Consider the following 20,717-nt stretch of genomic DNA (forward strand, 5'->3'; position numbering starts at 1 on the left):
TGTAAGAAATCATCCCCTTAACTGTAATCTGAATCTCTGCTATTTATGATGCTTCCGCTTGACTGGCTGTTTATTCTTTATAAAATCTTCAGATTTTCAGTGTTAAATAATAGGGTCATTGTCTTTCTGGCTACTCTATGCCTCATTCAAAGGTTTATTTTTACAGAGGTATTTAAAAGTTTCTTCTTTTGGGGAAGCCTTGCTGACTCAGTCTGTAGAGCATGTGACTCTTGATCCCAGGGTTATAAGTTCAAGGCCCACACTGAGTGTAGAGATTACTTTAAAAAAAAAATTAAAATTGTTTTTTTTTTAATTTTCTTCTTTTTAAGACCACACATCTGGGTTCTTATCCTTCCAGTGATTTTTCTCTAGATCCTAAATCCTGGGTAATTTCAGCTTCCAGGTCACTCAGCCCATGTACAGTGTTGACCTTTTCAATTTCAGTTACCTTCATAAATATTCTTCCTTCATAACCAGCTCCCACACTGGATCTTATCATCCTGTCTGAAATTTTAGGGTTGAAAATTTCATCTGATCATCATATCCTCTACTTTCTAATTACTCCTCCAAAACCTGTTTTCAAACATTGTTAATAAGAAAAAAATGCAATTCTAGATTCTCAGTGCTTCCCGCTTTCTCCCATAAAACAGTTTCTTTTACTTTTTTTCCCCTAATAATCCTAGATCTAGTGATCTGACATTTTAATTCCATTCTCAATCAGCACTTTGAATCATTTTATGTCCATTTTTTTATTAATAACTTTTTAAAAGGATTTTTATTCATTTGAGACAGAGAGACAGAGAGAGAGAGAGAGAGAGCCCTAGCAGGGGGTAGGGAGCAGAGGGAGAAGGAGAAGCAAACTTCCTGCGGGGCAGGGAGCCTGAAGCAGGGCTCAATCCCAGGACTTTGGGATCATGACCTAAGCTGAAGGCAGGCACTTAACTGAGCCACCCAGGTGCCCCATGTCCAATTTTTTAAAAGATAAATTTGGGTTCTAATTATATGCCAGGCACCTTGCTAAGTACATTATGTTTATTAACACATTTATTTATTGGACAAACTCTGTAGGATAAATAAAAATATCCAAGACATATTCAGTCATAATGGCTTTATTGGTCTTTGAAATTGGGTTACTATAACCATTTGTATTTTCCAGGCTGCTGCTGATCATGTTCACTGGGACCACTAAATGTTTTGGTTTATCACCTTAGCTGGTGGTCAAGGGTCCTACACACATCTATTTCCCATTCCCAGGCACTGATTTTCTACAATAATCCTCAAATTTCCCAGCTGTTCCCTTGAACATCCTTCACTCTGCCAATGTTCTTATATCCCTTGAATAGAAAATAACTCCCTTAAATAACAAACACCCTTCACCTCTTGTTTCTACCTCTAAATGTGACTATATCCACAACCAAACTCTTTTTGGTCACCATTTGCTTCAGGAAAAATCTTCTGTCTTTCAAGAGTAAATGTTCTCAGTCATTTCCACTCTTAGTTCCTCCCAGTCACTGTCCCATCAAAGTCTTCCCTGTCCTATATCTTCCATTTCTCTCCTTCCCCTACTTACTCTTAGCTCTTCTCACACACATGCAAACATACATACGTACATATGTATATATATATATATATACATACATATATGCACATTCATGCATTGATACATCACTTCCCACTAATTTGAGCTCCTCATGAGCGAGAGGAGCTTGTTTATTTCCTCTCCAGAGTCTAACACAATGACTAGGAAATTTGGGCTGAAAAGTTATTATTATTCTAAATCATCATATTAACAAAAATAACCGGTTGTGTGAACAGAGTTGCTAACATTTGCCTTAGGTTCTTGCCCACTATGTTATAGGACAGATTCTGCTTTTGAAGATAGTTCAAAACAAACAAACAGACAAACAAATGAATAAACAGTAAGATCTTTGGCATTAAACCATGTCTTCTTTCTGTAAGTTTCTACAAAAGAGGTGCCTCCAACCAAACCCACATCCAAAATCCAGAATCTTTGGGTATAGTTTTTACAGCAGTGCTTTGTGATCGATTCAAGCAGATGTTTTCAGAAAATCATCAACTGAACCAGTGTTTCTCCAATGGGGGTATCAGGGCCCCCATAGTGACATGCCAGGAAGCATGTTCCATTGGATTCACTTGACAATCTTGGGAGAGAAGTTACATAAAGAGTTACATGACATTTGGAATAAACATGTACTGAGTGCTGGGAAGGTAACAGCTGGACTAAAATTGGGGAGACATGAGTCTAAATCATGACTGTGTCACTAAATAACTGTAGAATTCTGAGAAAATCATTATAACTCCTTAGACCATGTTTCCTCATCAGGGAGCTGAAGTAGATGATCTCCTAAGTCCCTTCCAAATCACGCAGGGCTGGGTCTGTACAAGAGGATCAGGAAAGCAGAAGGAATGCATGGAGAGTGATGGAGAAAGGGAGAGAGTCCAGAGAGAAGGAGGCAGGGGGCAGGTAGGGGGTAAGGCAGGGGTAGGGCAGACAGGGGAAGGGTAGTAGAGAAGGCTCCTCACTCTACGGTGTGTTGGTGAACTTGAGCAGGACGGCCCTTCAGCCAGGTTAGTTGGGAATCTACTGCGTACTGTCCTGGATTTGGATTGGAGGGGCACTTACAAGCAGTAGTTGTGTGTGTGTGTGTGTGTGTGTTTTAACCCCTCCATTACCTTAGTCTAAACACACCTCAGACAGCAGATTCTATAGATTTTGCCTTCTCCCGCCCCTTTGCTTCCATTTTACTGTTCAAACTCTAGTTCAAGTCATCCTTATTAGTCACGAGAATCTCTGTAATGGCTGCATTACTGATTTATCTAATTTACTGACATGTAGCAAACTACCAAATTCATCTTCTAGGACCTATTATAGAAAAGTAGATCTGGCATCTTTCTTATTCAACACAATAACGATTTTTTTTTTTTTTCCAAGCAACAGAATCTGACTTGGGTTAACTTAAGTAGAAACTAAGTTTGTTGAAAGGATTTTGGATAGGTCCCAAAATTTAATAGAATACTGAGAATCTAACTCAGAAAAACAAGGGGGAAGCAAGTGAGATAAAGTACATCAGAGGGTAAAACTGGCTAATTCCACTGTCTTTGAAAACTTACTTTGGAAACTGGTCTATCTACTCCCCTGTCATCACTCTGAATGATCTCTAACAGTCCCTGTGTCATTCTGTCAGAATTAAAATTGTTGTTTGGAAGCATACCCTTGACCAAGCCCGTGCGTCAGGGTCCCTTAGGCTATGCTCTCATATCTAATCTCCACACCATCCCGGTCTGCATGATGGCCAGTTCTCTTTTTAATCATAATCAGTCTTGAATACTCTGAAGCATATGGACCAAATTATATAGTTAACCAAGAATAGTAAATTATCTGTCTGGACTCTAACAGAGAGAGGGGGGAAATAAAAGGGAAACTAATCAAAATACACAAATTCATCTAAGTTACAAAGAAGAAAAATGCTTATAGGCTCTCAATTACCTACTAAATAAGTTTCATATCCTTTAGTACAACTCTTGTCTTATCTGTCTCTATGAAATAATACCTCAAAATAGCACCCCCTGCCTCTATCCAACTATGCCCGTAGTCTTCCACCTCCATGACTTTGGACCCATTACTTCTGTGGCTGGGAATGCCCTGCCCTTTACCTCCTCTTGTGTAAATGCTTTTCTACTTTGAAGGGCAGAACAAAACCGCATTTTTCATGAATTTATCCTTGAAACTCCCCACAGGAAGCCAAACTCTGTTGCAGATTCTCTTAGCTTGAAGTTTAAAGCTCTCCTATAATATAGTTTACATGGTGTTTTATGATATTCGTGGCTTATTTTGTCTTTTTTTTTTTTTTTTTTTTGGTCCAAGCTAAAAAATCATCCTTGTCACTATCTTGTTCTGTGTGTGTGTGTGTGTGTGTGTGTGTATGTGTGTGTGTGTGTGTGTGTGTGTGTGTGTTTTAATTTTAGTGAGAATGAGTGATCTTTAACTTTTAAGTTGAGAAAAATCTAAAATAAATTCCAGGTCAGCACTGATACAGAATAGATACTCATTTTATATCAGAAGTGATTCATTTTTACAGATAACTTACTTAAAACATGATTTTAATGTGTGGTTCATTTTTATGATTTTGATTCAGTTAGTGAATCATGAGCCTAATTTTAAAATGAGTACTGATGATTACCAAAAAAGCTTAGAAGATGATAACCAGTCAACCCCAGTTCACTTTTTGGCTTAGAGAATATTATTAGACTTTAAATTTATTATTGTGGGTTATGAAGTCCTCACAGTTTATCAAAGGATGGGATAATTCCTTTTTACTGAGGGAAGGGACATTAAATTTAAAGGAAAAACAAAACAAAACACAAGAACCAGAAAATGGCATTAAAAACTAATACCAGGCAGGCTTATGCCGACAAGACCTGGGTTCCCCCTTGCCTATGTTTGGGGAAGCTTGCATGTTATATTATGAAATGGTTCTTACTGGATTTCTTATTATCAGGCTGGAAGGAATTTTGTTAAATTAGGGGGAAAGTTCCAAATGAAAACCATGAAAAACTCAGTCCCGTTATGAACCATACTCCGTTAGGTTGGCTGGATTTGACACGTACTTCCCTCTGAACCTGAAGATAAACCACAGGTTATTGTTCTAACTCTGTCTTAAAGGTGAATGCTTTTACATGAGCGCTGATACTGGCATATAAACATACATATTTCTGTATGTATGGCATGTAATATATGCATAATACATATTTTAATGTATAAGTAATATAACATCTATATAAAACAAAACATGGTGTAGTAATCTAGCCATTTCTCTACCATATGAAAGCAGTAATCAACTCCTAAATTCCTAGTCATGTTTGGAAATTATCATAACCTTTGCTAAATCCTTTCTTTTCACTCAGAGATAGGGCCAACTCTTTTACCAGGCCAAGTGTGTCTGAGACATTCTGGGAGTTTTTCATTGCCAAGGTCTGTCTGGCTCTGTTTTGTTCTCTTGGGCTATTAGAGTCTACTTTTATCATGATTTTCCTAATTCCCTGGAACACATATGTTGTTACCTAGAAAACATCCAGACTTTATGAAAACAAGTTTGTTTGTTTGTTGCCTAAGAAATAGAATAAAAAAGTGACAAAGTGAACGGCTTCACTAAAAACACACACACATCCACAAACTGTTTTAAGAAGATTTTTTTAAATTAAAAATCAAGTGACTTCAACAATTCTCATAACGGTTTTTCTGATAACATCTTATTGGCCTGTGACAACATTTTACCCAGAAATGACTGGTTCCTCTCTCTGAGAATAGTTGGAAGTGACAGAAATAGAAAACAACAAAAACAAATAAAACACAACTTTTCATGGCTTAATGAAGAATAAATGGGTTCATTCATATGAGTTATTTTCACTAACAAACTTGCTCAAAACAGAAAACATGAGGTTAGGGAAATAACCAGGTTTTGGTAAAAACAGCTCTAAAGAAATGACGGTTGTTTCTGCCAGGTGGAGCAAATGATTGATCAATTAGGAAGTAAGTCCAAGTTCTAGAATATCCAGACTTTGCTGTTTGCCCCTTCTGGTCTTTCTGATTGTAATATAATTAACATAATGTTAGTCTTTCCTTCTGTAGAATCCCATATGGGGCAAGATAACCCTATATACTTCAAAGTAATCACTTTTCATCATTTCATCAGAGAGGGAAAAATTAATCTTAAAAATTATGTGTTTTTTAAAATAATAATAATCACATACAACACTCTGAGCTTAGAGGTGAGCTACTGATCAATATTTCTCAAAAGTTAATATTGATTAAATTAAACATAGCTCTATTTTTCTCTGTCTCCAGCACCAGTGGCCTATTAACTGGAAGTGATGGTATCACAGCCAGTTTTTTCTGGTTGGGTCGTAGAAGTCATCAAGACACTACAGCTGAGAGATCTTTGAAAGACCACCATGGAATTCCGTTTGATCCTTGAGTGGTCTTCTCTCCCACCTGTCTCAGTACATCATCCATCTGTACTTTGGCCTTCGTAAGGTGAAAATACACACACACTTCGTAAGTGTGTATGAAATTGAACAATCTTCTCTCACTGAAGATTGCTTTAAACTCTTTAGATTCCCTTCAGTGCCTGTATTTCTGGTGTGTGAAGGAGAGATCGCTTCCTACTCTCCATCTCAAGCCTTCTACACTTAGACAAAAAAAATCTAATAATTGTTTGGTGCCAAAATACTCAAAATTTCTGTCAGTAAAAGCTTGCCAACAACATTTTCTTTCCTGGTCCTTTCCCAGCCAGCAGAGAGTAGAACACCATCCTATCTGAAATGGTCGTTATTTCCTCTGCAGTTATAGGCTTAAGAGGGAGAACATGGGTGAGGCTGAGTCAGGCATCAGGACAATAGTACTTCAGCCCTTAATCCTGTAAGGCACTGGAGAACCATTTTTTGAGCAGGAGTCTTCCTTTGGGGAATGTAACCTGGAAGCAATATGAAGCATGAATTTAAAAAGGAATGTATTTAAGAATAATGGCCCTAAAATTAGAAGTCAAGAGTTCAGCATTGGGGGATTTTTTTTTGTTTTTGAAACTATTCAATAAAGTTGCAGTTAATGTGGGCCAGAGCTACCAAGGGAACAACAGCAGTCAATTAGGTCAAGTGCACAACCTGGTCTAACACAGAGCATAGCTAAGGCCACACCAGCATAGATATGTCCAACCGGGAACTGTCACACCATCTGGAAATGATAAAATAGGAATGAATCAGTTAATCCACTAGGGTCTGTCTGGGCTCCAGGCTTCATGACAAGAAAGAAATGACCAGCAACATTTTATATATGTTCCCACATTCACACACGTTTTAGATTATTTGAGGTTAGTTGATGGCAGAAAATTCTTCATTTATGCAATGTCAGCCATTTACATTACCATCGCTGTTTTTCCTTTAGGAAGGAGTTGGCCCTAATTGTGGCAAATGTTGATTTGGAGTAAAAGGGATCACTCTTTGGGGGCCTCTGAATTAGGTCCTGTTTCCTCAACTCTTGATGTTCCCTAAATGTATTCTTGATTTTCTTTTAAGCATGTGACCTCCGTATGAGCTGGGGGGGGAGTGGGAACTAGGGCAGTAGAGTACTCACCCCTCCACAGCCTTGTGTGTGCTTCCCTTCTGGTGCCCATCACCCACTGCCTTCTCCTCCCCCCCACCTTCTGTCACTAGCGAAAAGCTCCGTGCTTTCAAACCACCCACCGATGTGCGCGAGTACATGCGTGCATACGGGTGAACACACGGTATTTGCACAAATGCATGTATACACATTATACGTATGTCTGTATACATTTTGAAATTCATTCAGCTTTCTTCTATATTTATTATAGCTTAGCCTTGAGTGGCCGCAGCTCTTCCCTTTGAAAATAATGATGCCTTTCTATTTGGCATCTGTTCTCAGGCCCTTATCAGCTTCCATGCTGGATCCAACTTCTGGAAGCTTTTAGATTTCCCTGACTTTGGTCTCTTCTGTCAGACTTTTGACGTTTCTCGTTTGTGTAGCCCTTCTGACAAGCCGTGTAAGCCCTCCTGACTTCTCACATACTCTGCGTGCGGCCCAGACGTCTCTGTGTGCCCCCTACTTTTCTGTTTCTCTTTAGTCCAAACAGAGGTCACATTCCATCTTTCCAGGAATATTTAAGCTATTAGATATGGAAATTAAAGTAGATCAAAATGATTCTCTTAGGACTCCAAATTAGAGATAACTATTATTAATGAAAAAAGAATATTTTTATACTTTATGAAGGTCCTTCAGGAAATAGGAAACATAAAATTATAACTCAAAATACCCTCAAACCAAGAGTTCTAAAGAATTAAAATTAGGGGCGCCTGGGTGGCTCAGTGGGTTGAGCCGCTGCCTTCGGCTCGGGTCATGATCTCAGGGTCCTGGGATCGAGTCCCGCATCGGGCTCTCTGCTCGGCAGGGAGCCTGCTTCCCTCTCTCTCTCTCTCTGCCTGCCTCTCCGTCTGCTTGTGATTTCTCTCTGTCAAATAAATAAATAAAATCTTTAAAAAAAAAAAAGAATTAAAATTAAATATATACGTTTGTGCGTGTGTGTATATATATAAATAAATATATATATATATATATATATATATACACACACAGACACACATTTTCCCCTCCTATAATCTTATAATGTTTTGTGATGTTTCTGAGTATTGTTCATGAGATGTGTGCCAGAGACAATTACCCATTTATAACCGATATATTTTACAGTGAGCATTTTACCATTTATGTCATTGAGTATGGCAATATTTGGCAACAACTTACTTCCTGCTCTTTAAAACTGAACTTCCTTGTGCATATTTTTTTCCTTCCAAAACAGGCAATCAATTTTGCCTTCACTAAGCATATTAATCATAAAGATAAAAATCCATCTGATTATCCTTGGGACTCTCGGCTCTTATTGAATTTATATGAAAATCATAAGAATGTTTCACTGTGTTTCACTGTAAATCATCAGTATAAGGTAGTTTTTATTGGTATGAGAAAGATATTTCAATTGCTTCCCAAACTGAGTGACCAACATCCTGTAGGACAAAAGAAATAGCCCCAAATATCAGGAATTATAACTGCGTGTAGAGCATAGAATGAAGCAGACTGTGGTGTTCGGAAGAATGTCTTAGTTACTGGGAATATGAATGTTAGTTAAGAGTGTCAGTTCCCTTTTATCCCAGGTGTTTTGTTTTTGTTTTTTCTACCGTATCCTGAGATTTATTGTAAAACTAAAAGGGCAGATTTATTCATATAGAGAGCGTGGTCTGTCAAAGTCCTTAATGTAAAAATCCCATAAACCTTCTGAAGCAATTGGTAAAAACCCATAGTGTCCATACGAATGTATGATAGCTTTAGTTGCTAAATTATAGATTTATAAAATACATTGGAAGGTTATTTTTGAGAGAACCTCTTGGTTTCTATTTTTCTGGTCTACCCTGTTTCATGGCTAATTAAATCAATGGACATAGTCATTTAGTCAGTGCATTCGTTATTTTATCCATTTTGGTCATTTCACTGTGTATTATCAAGGAAAGTAAAACTACTATTATAAACCATTCCCTTATTATTCATCCATTTAAGAAATATTGAGCCCACACTTCACTTGTGCTCCCTTGGACATTAAGATGTCACTGTATTTTCAAGCAAAGGTCAAAACTTCTCCACCTCTGGCTTGGATTGTCCAGACTCCATGTGAAATGACCACTCTGAGCAAAAACTGGGCAGAGACGTGGCAAGTAGGCGGTCGCAGTGATGCACCTGCCCTTTCTTGATGGCGCTAGAATAGCTTCCATGGTGGGATTTTTTGCTGGTTTCAGAACCACTCTTGTCAAAACAAACGGCCATACAAATCCCCTATACTCTAAAGCAGCATGTCTCAACCTGTTTTCTGCTGAAACACACCAAAGTGAATGCCCATGTGCTTCCCGCTCTCCTCATGCAGCACAGACAGGAGGGCAGTGACTTCAGCACACTCGGTGATGCCGGCTGTACTTCCCCCACCGCCGACTTCGTCTCCCCTTGGAGGAATCATCCTTGGCGGGAGGAAGCGCGGGAGCGTAGCTTTACTGTTGGGACAGCCTTGCGTCGGCCTTAACATACAGGGAGTAAATCAGTTGCAGACTGCAGCAGGAGATACACCTCATTAGTGATCTCAGCACCCGTTAGACTTGGAATTCATTTGAGACACTTTCCCCTACGGCTAATAGGAGATAGTGGGTGTTTATGCGTGTAAGCATGCACAAGTGCACCAGGGGTGTGTGTGTGTGTGTGTGTGTGTGTGTGTGCGCGCGCGCGCGTGTGCACCAGGCTTGCCCACCAGCCTCTGGCTTCCTCCTGCCCCAACCTCCGGTCCACCCAATACCTCCCATCAGATACAGCCTGAGGGATGGTGACTTAACAAAAAGTACCTTTAAGTTTAACCGCGAATCTTATTGTTAAAAGGAGTCCACCATTCTCCTGAAGTGTCTTTTTTCCTGCTCCTGTCTCTCCCTGTCACAGTCTCCACCATATGTGCAACCTTCTCTCTCTCTCCTTTCTTTCACTTTCTCTATGCTGAGGGAGCCCTTCAGGATATATGGAAAGGACACTGTGAGCCTTGAATGTGCTATTTTAGCTCACCTTCCTGGCGGAGGCCTTTGTTCTGCTCTGGCCAAGTTGTTATGCAGTGAACAGCAACACACATTTACAACAGAGCGTGCTAGGCTTGGGACCGATCTGGCACTTGTCCCCTTGTGTGTTCACTGGCCTCGCACTTTATTTTATTTTTTTTAAAAGATTTTATTTATTTATTTGACAGAAAGATCACAAGTAGACAGAGAGGCAGGCTCCGTGCTGAGCAGAGAGCCTGATGCGGGGCTCGATCCCAGGACCCTGAGATCATGACCTGAGCCGAAAGCAGAGGCTTAACCCATTGAGCGACCCAGGCGCCCCTGGCCTTGCTCTTTAGTTGACCTGGTTTTAAACAACCTGCCTAAGTGGCTCACTGGGCCTGGTAAGTAATGGATCAGTGTGCTTGGCCTGTGTACTCTATATTTTTCATCATATTGTGTATTTACTTTTTATTAAGATTTGATTGATTGATTGATTGATTGGAGAGAAACAGAGAGTGCACATGGTGGGGGGAGCAGAGCAAGAGGGACAAGCAGACCCAGCGCCGAGTGCGGAGCCCCACACAGAGCTCAGTCCCACAACCCTGAGATCATGACCTGAGCTAAAAATCAGACGTTGAACACTTACCCGACTGAGCCACCCCGGTGCCCTGAAAGCATTGTGTACTTTAAAGGTTGAATTTCAGAAGGGATCTGGAGAAACTAGAACGTAGAAATTTCAGAAGCAGAACATCAAATATGAGTTACAGGCTAGCATACAGATTGAGGTATATTGTCGCTGCTTTCTCTTCGACGATGCTTTCTTGCTGTGTGCTCACAAGGTGGAGGGACCAAAAGTTATTTTGATCTCCGTGGGGGCTCTACCCTCATGAGCTAATCACCTCTCGAAGGCCCCACCTCCAGATTTCATCACATTCCAGGGTGTGAAACTGGGGCAGGGGGACACAAACATTCAGTCTGTGGCATGACACGTAGCCACTGTTACAGTGTCGTACAGAAGAATTTCTCCGCTCTAAAGTCCCCTACGCGCCACTCATTTATCTCTTCTTCCCCCAACCCCTGGCCACCACTGAGCATTTTTCTGTCTCCACAGTTTTGCATTTTCCAGAATATCATACAGTTAGAATCTGGCAATACTTAGCCTTTTCAGATTGACTTTTTTTTTTATTCAGTAATCTGTGTTTAAGATGATGCTGAGAATATTCTGGTTATAAAAAAGAACAATTAATACTGTTCCTTTTTTACAGGACTGTATGACAAAGATATCACCTCTAATGATTAGCTGACTCCACGGGTGACACCCACGAATAAATCCATTTATTAAAATTTTAGGAACACTTTCTTAACGTCTCGAAGGGATTTTTGCGGCAGAACGCGTTGAATTCAGAAGATAAATTTGCCTCGTCTTCCCAGAGTACTCGTTTCACTTGAATACCTGGAGGAAGTTTTTTATATTAGAAAAAAGCACGGATGTATTCTGTAGTAGAATAGAGAATTTTCATTAGATAAAACAAGAGACTTAAGAGAAATGCTGAGCGTGTGGAGAACTGCTTCTGGCTAAGAGCCCATTTAGACTCCCCTAGAGATGCAAGTTCGTGTTCCTCTTGCATCAGAAATACTTGAGTGGAAAATTTAAGAAGTGATTCAGAGGAATTCGGTTAAAAACAAGATACATTTTGGTGGTTAGAGAGTATCTTGGGTCAGGTTCCCAGGGAAGTGGACCCCAAGGCACAGATTCCTATGCAGAAAGCTGACTAGAAATCCTCGCAGCGGCAAGCCCCGTGAAGCCAAGGGAGTGGGACTGGGCAGAGGGATGGTAGGGGACGAGGCAGGTGCGGTAGGGGTCTCAGCCCATGTCACCGGGCTCTGGAACTGCACTGGCCCTTTCAGAGATGTCCCTCACTGAGGCACAGGTCCCGGGCCATTTTATGCCCGGTGCACCCGTCAGCGAATGGAGCTGTTCCCTGGAGGGAAGTCCCCGGGGCCGGACTCAGCTGTGAGCTGTCTGAAAACCTCCCGACACCTATGGGGTAGAACGCCTTGATCTTGGTCGAGGAACCTGGGCTGCCCGAGACAGAGTCCACAAAAGCTAGCGCAAGTCCACCAACTTCCTTGTAAAGAAGGACCTAGAATGAGTGAGTTCTGTATACCTTTTCCTGTAAAGAATTCTGAAATAATGGACTCGCTGTCTCCCAGTGAAAGAGATTATTTTATATTTGTGTATCCAATGTAAAGAAAAATGTAAAGGAACACACACACCCACTTCTGAACAGGAGAGAAGTATAAGGAATTTGTTCCTGTCTTGGAATATGGAAAATTAATTCCTTCATGTTTTTTTTTCAGTTCATAAAGATAAAATTTCAATGCATAAAATATTTTAGAAAAAAATTAAGAATGTCTGCCTTTCCTTAAATGTGAGATTAATCTAATGGGTGTGTGAGTGTGTATGTGTGTGTGTAAAGATATAAAAACTTAAATCCAATTTTTTTTCTAAATTCGAGTTTCTGATGTACTCGTGGGAGCATACAATTCTCTCTGCCTGACCTGTCTGCTCTGACCTGTCAGTCATTACGTAAGAACAAGGTAGCAGGGTCGCCAGTTCAGTATGCTGGTTTCCATGGAAGGTTCCCTCAGATATATGGCTTTCCCCACAGAGTTTGAGTCTAAATAGATCCCAGATATATTGCCACTAGTGAGTGAATCAGGGGGAAGAGGAAGTGTCAGATTTTGTTTTTGTTTTTTTTTTTAATAAATTCACATCACCATCCTAATGCATAAAACAAATCATTCTTATATATATTATATAATTAATTAAATTCTTACATAATCTCACATATATTATATATAATATATAATCTACATCTGATATATAATTATGTAATTATAATTATATCACATATATATTTTTTTCATTTTATTTTATTTCTTTTCAGTGTTCCAGAATTCATTGTTTATGTAGCATACCCAGTGCTCCACGCAATATGTGCCCCCCATAATACCCACCACCAGGCTCACCCAACCTCCCACTCCCCTCCCTTTCAAAACCCTCAGTTTGTTTCTCAGAGTCCATAGTCTCTCGTGGTTTGTCTCCCCCTCCAATTTCCCTCAACTCCCTTCTCCTCTCCATCCCCCAGTGTCTTCTGTGTTATTCCTTATGCTCCACAAGTAAGTGAAACCATACGATAATGACTCTCTGCTTGACTTATTTCACTCAGCATAATCTCCTCCAGTCCCATCCATGCGGCTACAAAAAGGTATTCATCCTTCCTGATGGAGGCATAATATTCCATTGTATATATGGACCACATCTTCCTTATCTATTCGTCCATTGAAGGGCATCTTGGTTCTTTCCACAGTCTGGCGACTGTGGCCATTGCTGCTATGAACATTGGGTACAGATGGCCCTTCTTTTCACTACATCTGTATCTTTGCGGTAAATACCCAGTAGTGCAATTGCAGGGTCATAAAAAAGCTCTATTTTTAATTTCTTAAGTAATCTCCACACTGTTTTCCAAAGTGGCTGCATCAACTTGCATTCCCACCAATAGTGTAAGAGGGTTCCCCTTTCTTCACATCCTCTCCAACACTTGTTGTTTACTGTCTTGTTAATTTTGGCCATTCTGCCTGGTATAAGGTGGTATCTCATTGTGGTTTTGATTTGAATCTCCCTGATGGCTAATGATGATGAATATTTTTTCATGTGTCTGTTACCCATTTGTGTGTCTTCTTTGGAGAAGTGTCTGTTCATATTTTCTGCCTATTTTTTGACATGATTATCTGTTTTGTGTGTGTTGTTTGAGGAGTTCTTTATAGACCTTGGATATCAGCCCTTTGTCTGTAGTGCCATTTGTGAATATCTTCTCCCATTCTGTGGGTTGCCTTTCTGTTTTATTGACTGTTTCCTTTGCTGTGCAGAAGCTTTTTATCTTGATGATGTCCCCAAAATAAATTTTCGCTTTTGTTTTCTTTGCCTTTGGAGACATATCTTGAAAGAAGTGGCCGATGTCGAAGAGTTTACTGCCTATATTTTCCTCTAGGATTTTGATAGATTCCTCCATCACATTGAGGTCTTGTATCCATTTCAAGTTTATCTTTGTGTACGGTGTAAGAGAATGGTCGGGTTTCATTCTTCTACACATAGCTGTCCAATTTTCCCAGCACCACTTATTGAAGAGACTTTTTCCCACTGTGTTTTTTTTTTCCTTCTTTGTCAAAGATTATTTGACCATAGAGTTGAGGGTCCATATCTGGGTTCTCTACTCTGTTCCACTGGTCTCTGTGTCTGTTTTTGTGCCGGTACCATGCTGTCTTAGTGATCACAGCTTTGTAGTCAAGCTTGAATTCAGGCAACATGATGTTTTGTTTTTCTTTTTCAACATTTCATTAGCAATGCGGGGTCTCTTCTGTTTCCATACAAATTATAGGATTGTTTGTTCCAGCTCTTTGAAAAATGTCAGTGGAATTTTGATTGGGATGGCACTGAAAGTATAGATGGCTCTAGGCAGTATAGACATTTTAACAATGTGTATTCTTCTGATCCATGAGCATGGAATGGTCTTCCATCTTTTCGTGTCTTCTTCAATTTCTTCTATAAGTGTTGCGTAGTTTCTTGTGGACAGATTCTTTACCTCTTTGGTTAGGTTTATTTCCAGGTGTCTTATGGTTCTTGGTACTCTAGTAGCTGGAATTTCCCTTTCTATATTGTCATTTTTAGTGTATAAGAAAGCAACTGATTTCTGTACATTGATTTTGTATCCTGCCATATTACTGAATTGCTGTATGAGTTCTAGTAGTTTAGGTGTGGAGTCTTTTGGGTTTTCCATATAAAGTATCATGTCATCTGCAAAGAGAGAAAGTTTAACTTCTTCCTGGCCAGTTTGAATACCTTTTATTTCTTTTTGTTTTCTGATTGCTATTGCTAGGGCTTCTAGTACTATGTTGAACAACAGGGGCAAGAGTGGACATCCTTGTCGTGTTCCTGATCCCACATATACGTGGGAGCGTATAACTCTCTATGCTGCTCTCACCTGTCAGTCGCTAATAAGAACAAGGTAGCAGAGCCTCCAGTTCAGTATGCTGGTTTCCATGGAAGGTTCCCTCAGATATGTGGCTTTCCCCACAGAATTTGAGTCTAAATAGATCCCAGATATATTACCTCTAGTGAGAGAATCAGGGGGAAGAGGAAGTGTCAGATTCTGGTTTTTTTTTTTCTTAATAAGTCACATCAACATCTTAATGCATAAAACAAATTATTCTTATATAATTATATAATTAATTACCATTCTTACATAATCTCACATATATTACATATAATATGTAATCTATATCACATATAATTATGTAATTTTTATATCATATATGATATAAGATATAATATATAATTTTACATATAATTTAAATAATTTATGAGTAAAAGTTGTTTTAAGATGTAAAGAATACAAAACTATTCCTGAACTGGTCCCCACTATTATGTATTTTTTTTCTCTCTTGATATACAAGAGAGATGAGTCGCCCATCAACTACTGTCAGAGAGACAGTACAAAGTATAAGGACCATTCTATTAGTAATGTTCCAGCAAATTAGTGCACGTAGATATATTCGCATGTATTTCTGATCTCTGGAAATTGCAACAAGTCAACAGTCTTTTTTCATGCTTTAGGTTTTGACTGAGAGCTGATTTTAACCATTTCTGCAGAATAGTTTCATGTGCTAATAATTTATTAAACTAGTATTATTTCTTTGGGCCCTTAAAATTTATGGACTTCTGGGTCCTCATTTGTAAAAGAAGTCGGTTTGGGTTTGAACCGCATTATCTTCAGGATGCCTGCTAGTGCGGTATCTTGCCATCCAGTATGACTTTGTTGGCACTTTACATATGATAGCATGTGACCTTTGAGCTGTCATCAAGACCCAGGGGCAGAGAAGAGTGTGATAGAGCCATGGCAGAGGTCTGCTTCTGTGACCCCATCCTAACCAGGGTCTCAGGAGCCAAATTTCCCAAGTGGAACCACAGAATGTTTATTAATTTCCTACTGGTAGAATGACAATTCCCTTCACAAAATTTGAAAATTGTGAATGCAGCTTCCCAAAATGCTTACCTGACTGCATAAAATATCTTTACTCTCGGGGAAAATCTGATTTAGTGGTCAAATTTAAGACCAATGAACCAATATTTCTTCTTTAATTTGAAAGTTTTTTTTTTTTTTTTTTTTTAAGAATGTCGTTTCTGAGGTTAAGAAGAGACATCTTCTCTAATAGCACTTGGATGTTTTGTAGAGCTCCTATCATTCCTAATTGAAGATTAATTTACTTAAATTACCATAATTTTTCATTTTTACCCAGGAATAAATGTATCCTATAATGTTTCAACAATGGACAGAGCAATAATTCTCCTAATACGGAAATGACTTGCTTTCTGTTTAGGTCCTGTGGCACCCCGGCCACCAGCCTGTGAAGCCAATCAGTTTTCTTGTATCTACACACTCCAGTGTGTCCCTCTCTCGGGGAAATGTAACGGTCAGGAAGATTGCAGAGATGGCTCCGACGAAATGGATTGTTCTCTCAGCCCCGCTCCTCAGCGCTGTGGTGAAATGGAATTCCAGTGCTCGAGCGACGAGTGTATCCCATCCCTCCTGCTATGCGATGGAGTGCCCGACTGTCACTTTAATGAGGATGAATCCGGCTGCTGTGAGTTATTTTCACTAACTCAGTGTGCCAGGGAAGAAAGCCAGTTTGAAAATTATAAAGAGCTGGACAGTTGAAACAAGGTTCTCTAGAGTCTTACCGTGATTTTCTCATCAGTAACATAGTTGCCTGTATTATGTTGCTAAACAAAACATGTAGGCCTTGTTTAGCATTTTTTAAATTAACTTATAATGTATTATTTGTTCCAGGGGTATAGGTCTGTGAATCATTCAGTCTTGCATAGCACCCAGCACTCACCACAACACATACCCTCCCCAGTGTCCATCACCCAGTTACTCCATCCCCCGAAAACCCCCTTCCCTCCAGCAACCCTTGGTTTCCTGAGATTAAGAGTCTTATATGGTTTGTCTTTCTCTGTTGTTCGGTCTTAGTTCATTTTTTCCTCTCTTCCCCTATGACCCTCTGTCTGTTTCTCAAATTCCTCAAATCAGTGAGATCATATGATAATTGCCTTTCTCTGGTTGACTTCTTTGACTTAGCATAATACCCTCTGGTTCCATCCATGTTGTTGCAAATAGCAAGAGTTCATTTTTGATGGCTGCATACTATTTCATCATATAGATAGATAGATACCACATCTTCTTTATCCATATATCTGTTAGTGGGCATCTGGACTCTTTCCAGATTTTGGCTATTGTGGACATTGCTACTATAAACATTCATGTACACGTGCCCCTTCGGATCACTACATTTGTATCTTCGGGGTAAATACCCAGTAGTGCAATTGCTGGGTCGCAGGCTAGCTCTATTTTCAACTTTTTGAGGAGCCTCCATTCTGTATTCCAGAGTAGCTGCACCAGCTTGCGTTCCCTTGAAGAGTGTAGGAGGGTTCCCCTTTCTTGGCATCCTTGCCAACATCTGTCATTTCCTGACTTGTTAATTTTAGCCATTCCGACTGGTATGAGATAGTATCTCACTGTGGTTTTGATTTGTATTTCCCTGATGCCAAGTGATGTCCACAGTAGACAGTCAATATGGCTGTTGTCCACAGTAGCTAAACTATGGAAAGGGCCCAGATGTCCATCGACAGATGAATTGATGAATAATGCCATATAAGCACTATTTCATGTGTCTGTTGGCCATTTGGATGTCTTCTTTGCAGAAATGTCTGTTATGTCTTCTGCCCATTTCTTGATTGGAGTATTTGTTCTTTGGGTGTTGAGTTTAAGTTCTTTATAGATTTTTGATTTTTGGATACTAGCCTTTTATCTGATAGGTCATTTGCAAATATCTTCTCCCATTCTGTCAGTTGTCTTTTGGTTTTACTCTTTCCTTTTGCTGGGTTTACTTAGCATTTCTGGAAACATACTGTTTGTAGTCACACTAATCTCTGTTAAATGTACCTGATTTCCTTTTTTATTTACATCTGAGTCATTCATGTGGAGAATGCGCCTATGTATTTTTTAGCTTTTTTGTTGTTGCTATTACCCTGTACCACCATGCAAAATTGTTACAGTATTATGGACTACATTTCTTATGCTGTACTTTTCATCCCCATGACTTATTTATTTTATAACTGGAAGTTTGTTCCTCTTAATCCCCTTGAATGATTTTGTTCACCCCACAACCCCTCTCCCCTCTGGCAGCCACCAGTTTGTTCTCTTGTGTTGTGATTCTGTTTCAGTTTTTGCTTGTTTTTAAGATTACGCATAGGAGTGAAAACATATGGTACATGTCCTTCTTTGTCTGACTTAACTCACTCAGCATAATACCCTCTCCATCCATTTATACTGTCACAAGTGGTAGGATTTCATTCTCTTTTTTTGGCTATATAATATTCCATTGTGTGTGTATGTATGTGAATGTGTATGTGTGTTTGTGTGTGTGTATCACATCTTCTTTATCCATTCATATATTGATGGATGCTTGATTTCCATATCTTGGATATTATAAATAAGGCAATAAACATAGGAGGGCATGTATCTTTTTGAATTAGTGTTTTGTTTTCTTTGTACAAATACTCAGATGTGGAATTTCTAGATCATCTGGGTAGTTCTGTTTTTAATTTTTTTGAGGAACCGCTATAGTATTTCTTGTTTTTATTGTTTATTTTTGTTTTGTTTTTATCATGGCTGCACCATTTTACATTCTTACCAATAGTACACAAGTTTTCCTTTTTCTCTACATGCTTAACAACACTTGTCACTTCCTGTCTTTGACACTAGCCATTCTTACAAGTGTGAGGTGATATCTCTTTGTAGTTTTGATTTGTATTTCCCTGATGATGAATGATGTTGAGCAAATTTTTATGTTTCTGTTGGCCATCTGGATGTCTTCTTTGAAAAAAAATGTCTCTTCAGGTCCTCTGCCCGTTTTTTTAAAAATATTTTATTTATTTATTTGACAGACAGAGATCATAAGTAGGCAGAGAGGCAGGCAGAGAGAGTGGGGGAAGCAGGCTCCCTGATGAGCAGAGAGCCAGATGTGGGGATCAATCCCAGGACACTGGGATCATGAACTGAGCCTAAAGCAGAGGCTTTAACCCACTGAGCCACTCAGGTGTCCCTCTCTTCCCATTTTTAATTAGATTACGTGTGTGTGGGTGAGTGTGTGTGCAGTTGTTTGTTTTGGATAATAAGCTCTTATCATGTACATCATTTACAAATACCTTTTCCCATGTAGTAGGGTTTTGTTGTTGTTTTTGTTTTTTGTTTTGTTTTGTTTTGTTTTTTTGTTTTGCTGGTAGTTTCTTTGTGTAAAAGTTTTTTAGTTTCATGTACTCTAAATGGATAATTTTCACTTTTGTTTCCCTTGCCTGGGGAGACAAATCCAGAAAAATAAGGCCAATGTCCAAAATGTTTTCTTTTAATTGTATGGTTTTTTAATTGTATGGTTTCAGATCTTACATTTAGGTCCTTAATCCATTTTGACTTTATGTGTGTATATGGCATAAATGCCCCGGACTTACCCCTTTGCCTGTAGCCATCCAGTTTTTCAGCACCATTAAGCGAAGAGACTGTCTTTTCCCCAGTGTGTACTCTTGTCTCCCTTGTCATGAAGGGACATAATCACCTTATGTGCATGCTTATTTCTGAGCTCTGTTCTATTCCATTAATCTGTGTGTGTGATTTCTGTTGGTGCTATACTACTTTGACTACTATAGCTTTTTATTATAGTTTGAAATTTAGGATTGTGATGCTCCCAGCTTTGTTCTTTCTCATGATTTTGGCTATTTGGAGTCTTTTGTGGTTCCTACAAATTTTAGAATTATTTGTTCTAGTTTTGTGGACGATACTATGGGTATTTTGATGGGGATTGTATTGAATCTGTAGATTGCTTCAAATATTTTGGAGCTTTTAGCAGTATTAATTCTTCCAATCCATGAGCATGATACATCTTTCCATTTGTGGTGTTTTCAGTTTCTTTCATCAACATCTTACAGTTTTCAGCACACAGATTTTACATCTTTACAATTTTCAGCATACAGATTTTTCACCTCCTTTGTTAAATTAATTTTTAGATATTTTTTGATGCAGTTGTATCTGGGACTTATTACCATTTTAACAAATGTTTTGGAAATGGATCGAGGACATGTAGGTAAACTTTCTTCCCAATGTAAGTATTTATGAAGCTGGCTCAAGCAAAGGGCTATAGGCAAATACTCATTTTAATGAATATATGTAGGTAGAGGTTGGACCTAGACCAACTACCTGGGTAGATATGTCAATAAGAGTTCATGGAATGGTAAATCCTAAGGACATGGGTTTGAATATCCTCCTTATCACTTACTACATGTTCAGGCTTGGGAAAGTTATTAGAACCAGCCTTAGCATCCACATAATATTGCCTTTTAGAGCTATGAGGATCTGAGAGAATATATGGACAATCCTTAGCCTGGCATTCAG

The 20,717-nt window shown here is 39.1% G+C and overlaps 1 protein-coding gene across 1 annotated transcript in view; it reads left to right on the top strand.

Moving 5' to 3' along the window:
* MALRD1 (MAM and LDL receptor class A domain containing 1) overlaps positions 1-20,717 on the top strand; it is an 838,152-nt gene that overhangs the window by 667,644 nt on the left and 149,791 nt on the right. Inside the window, exon 37 of the mRNA XM_044228594.1 lies at positions 16,591-16,854. Coding sequence (XP_044084529.1) covers positions 16,591-16,854 — 264 coding nt within the window. The remainder of the gene's footprint in view (positions 1-16,590; positions 16,855-20,717) is intronic.

Source organism: Neovison vison, chromosome 12, assembly GCF_020171115.1.
Source record: "Neovison vison isolate M4711 chromosome 12, ASM_NN_V1, whole genome shotgun sequence".
NCBI classification, from domain to species: domain Eukaryota; kingdom Metazoa; phylum Chordata; class Mammalia; order Carnivora; family Mustelidae; genus Neogale; species Neogale vison.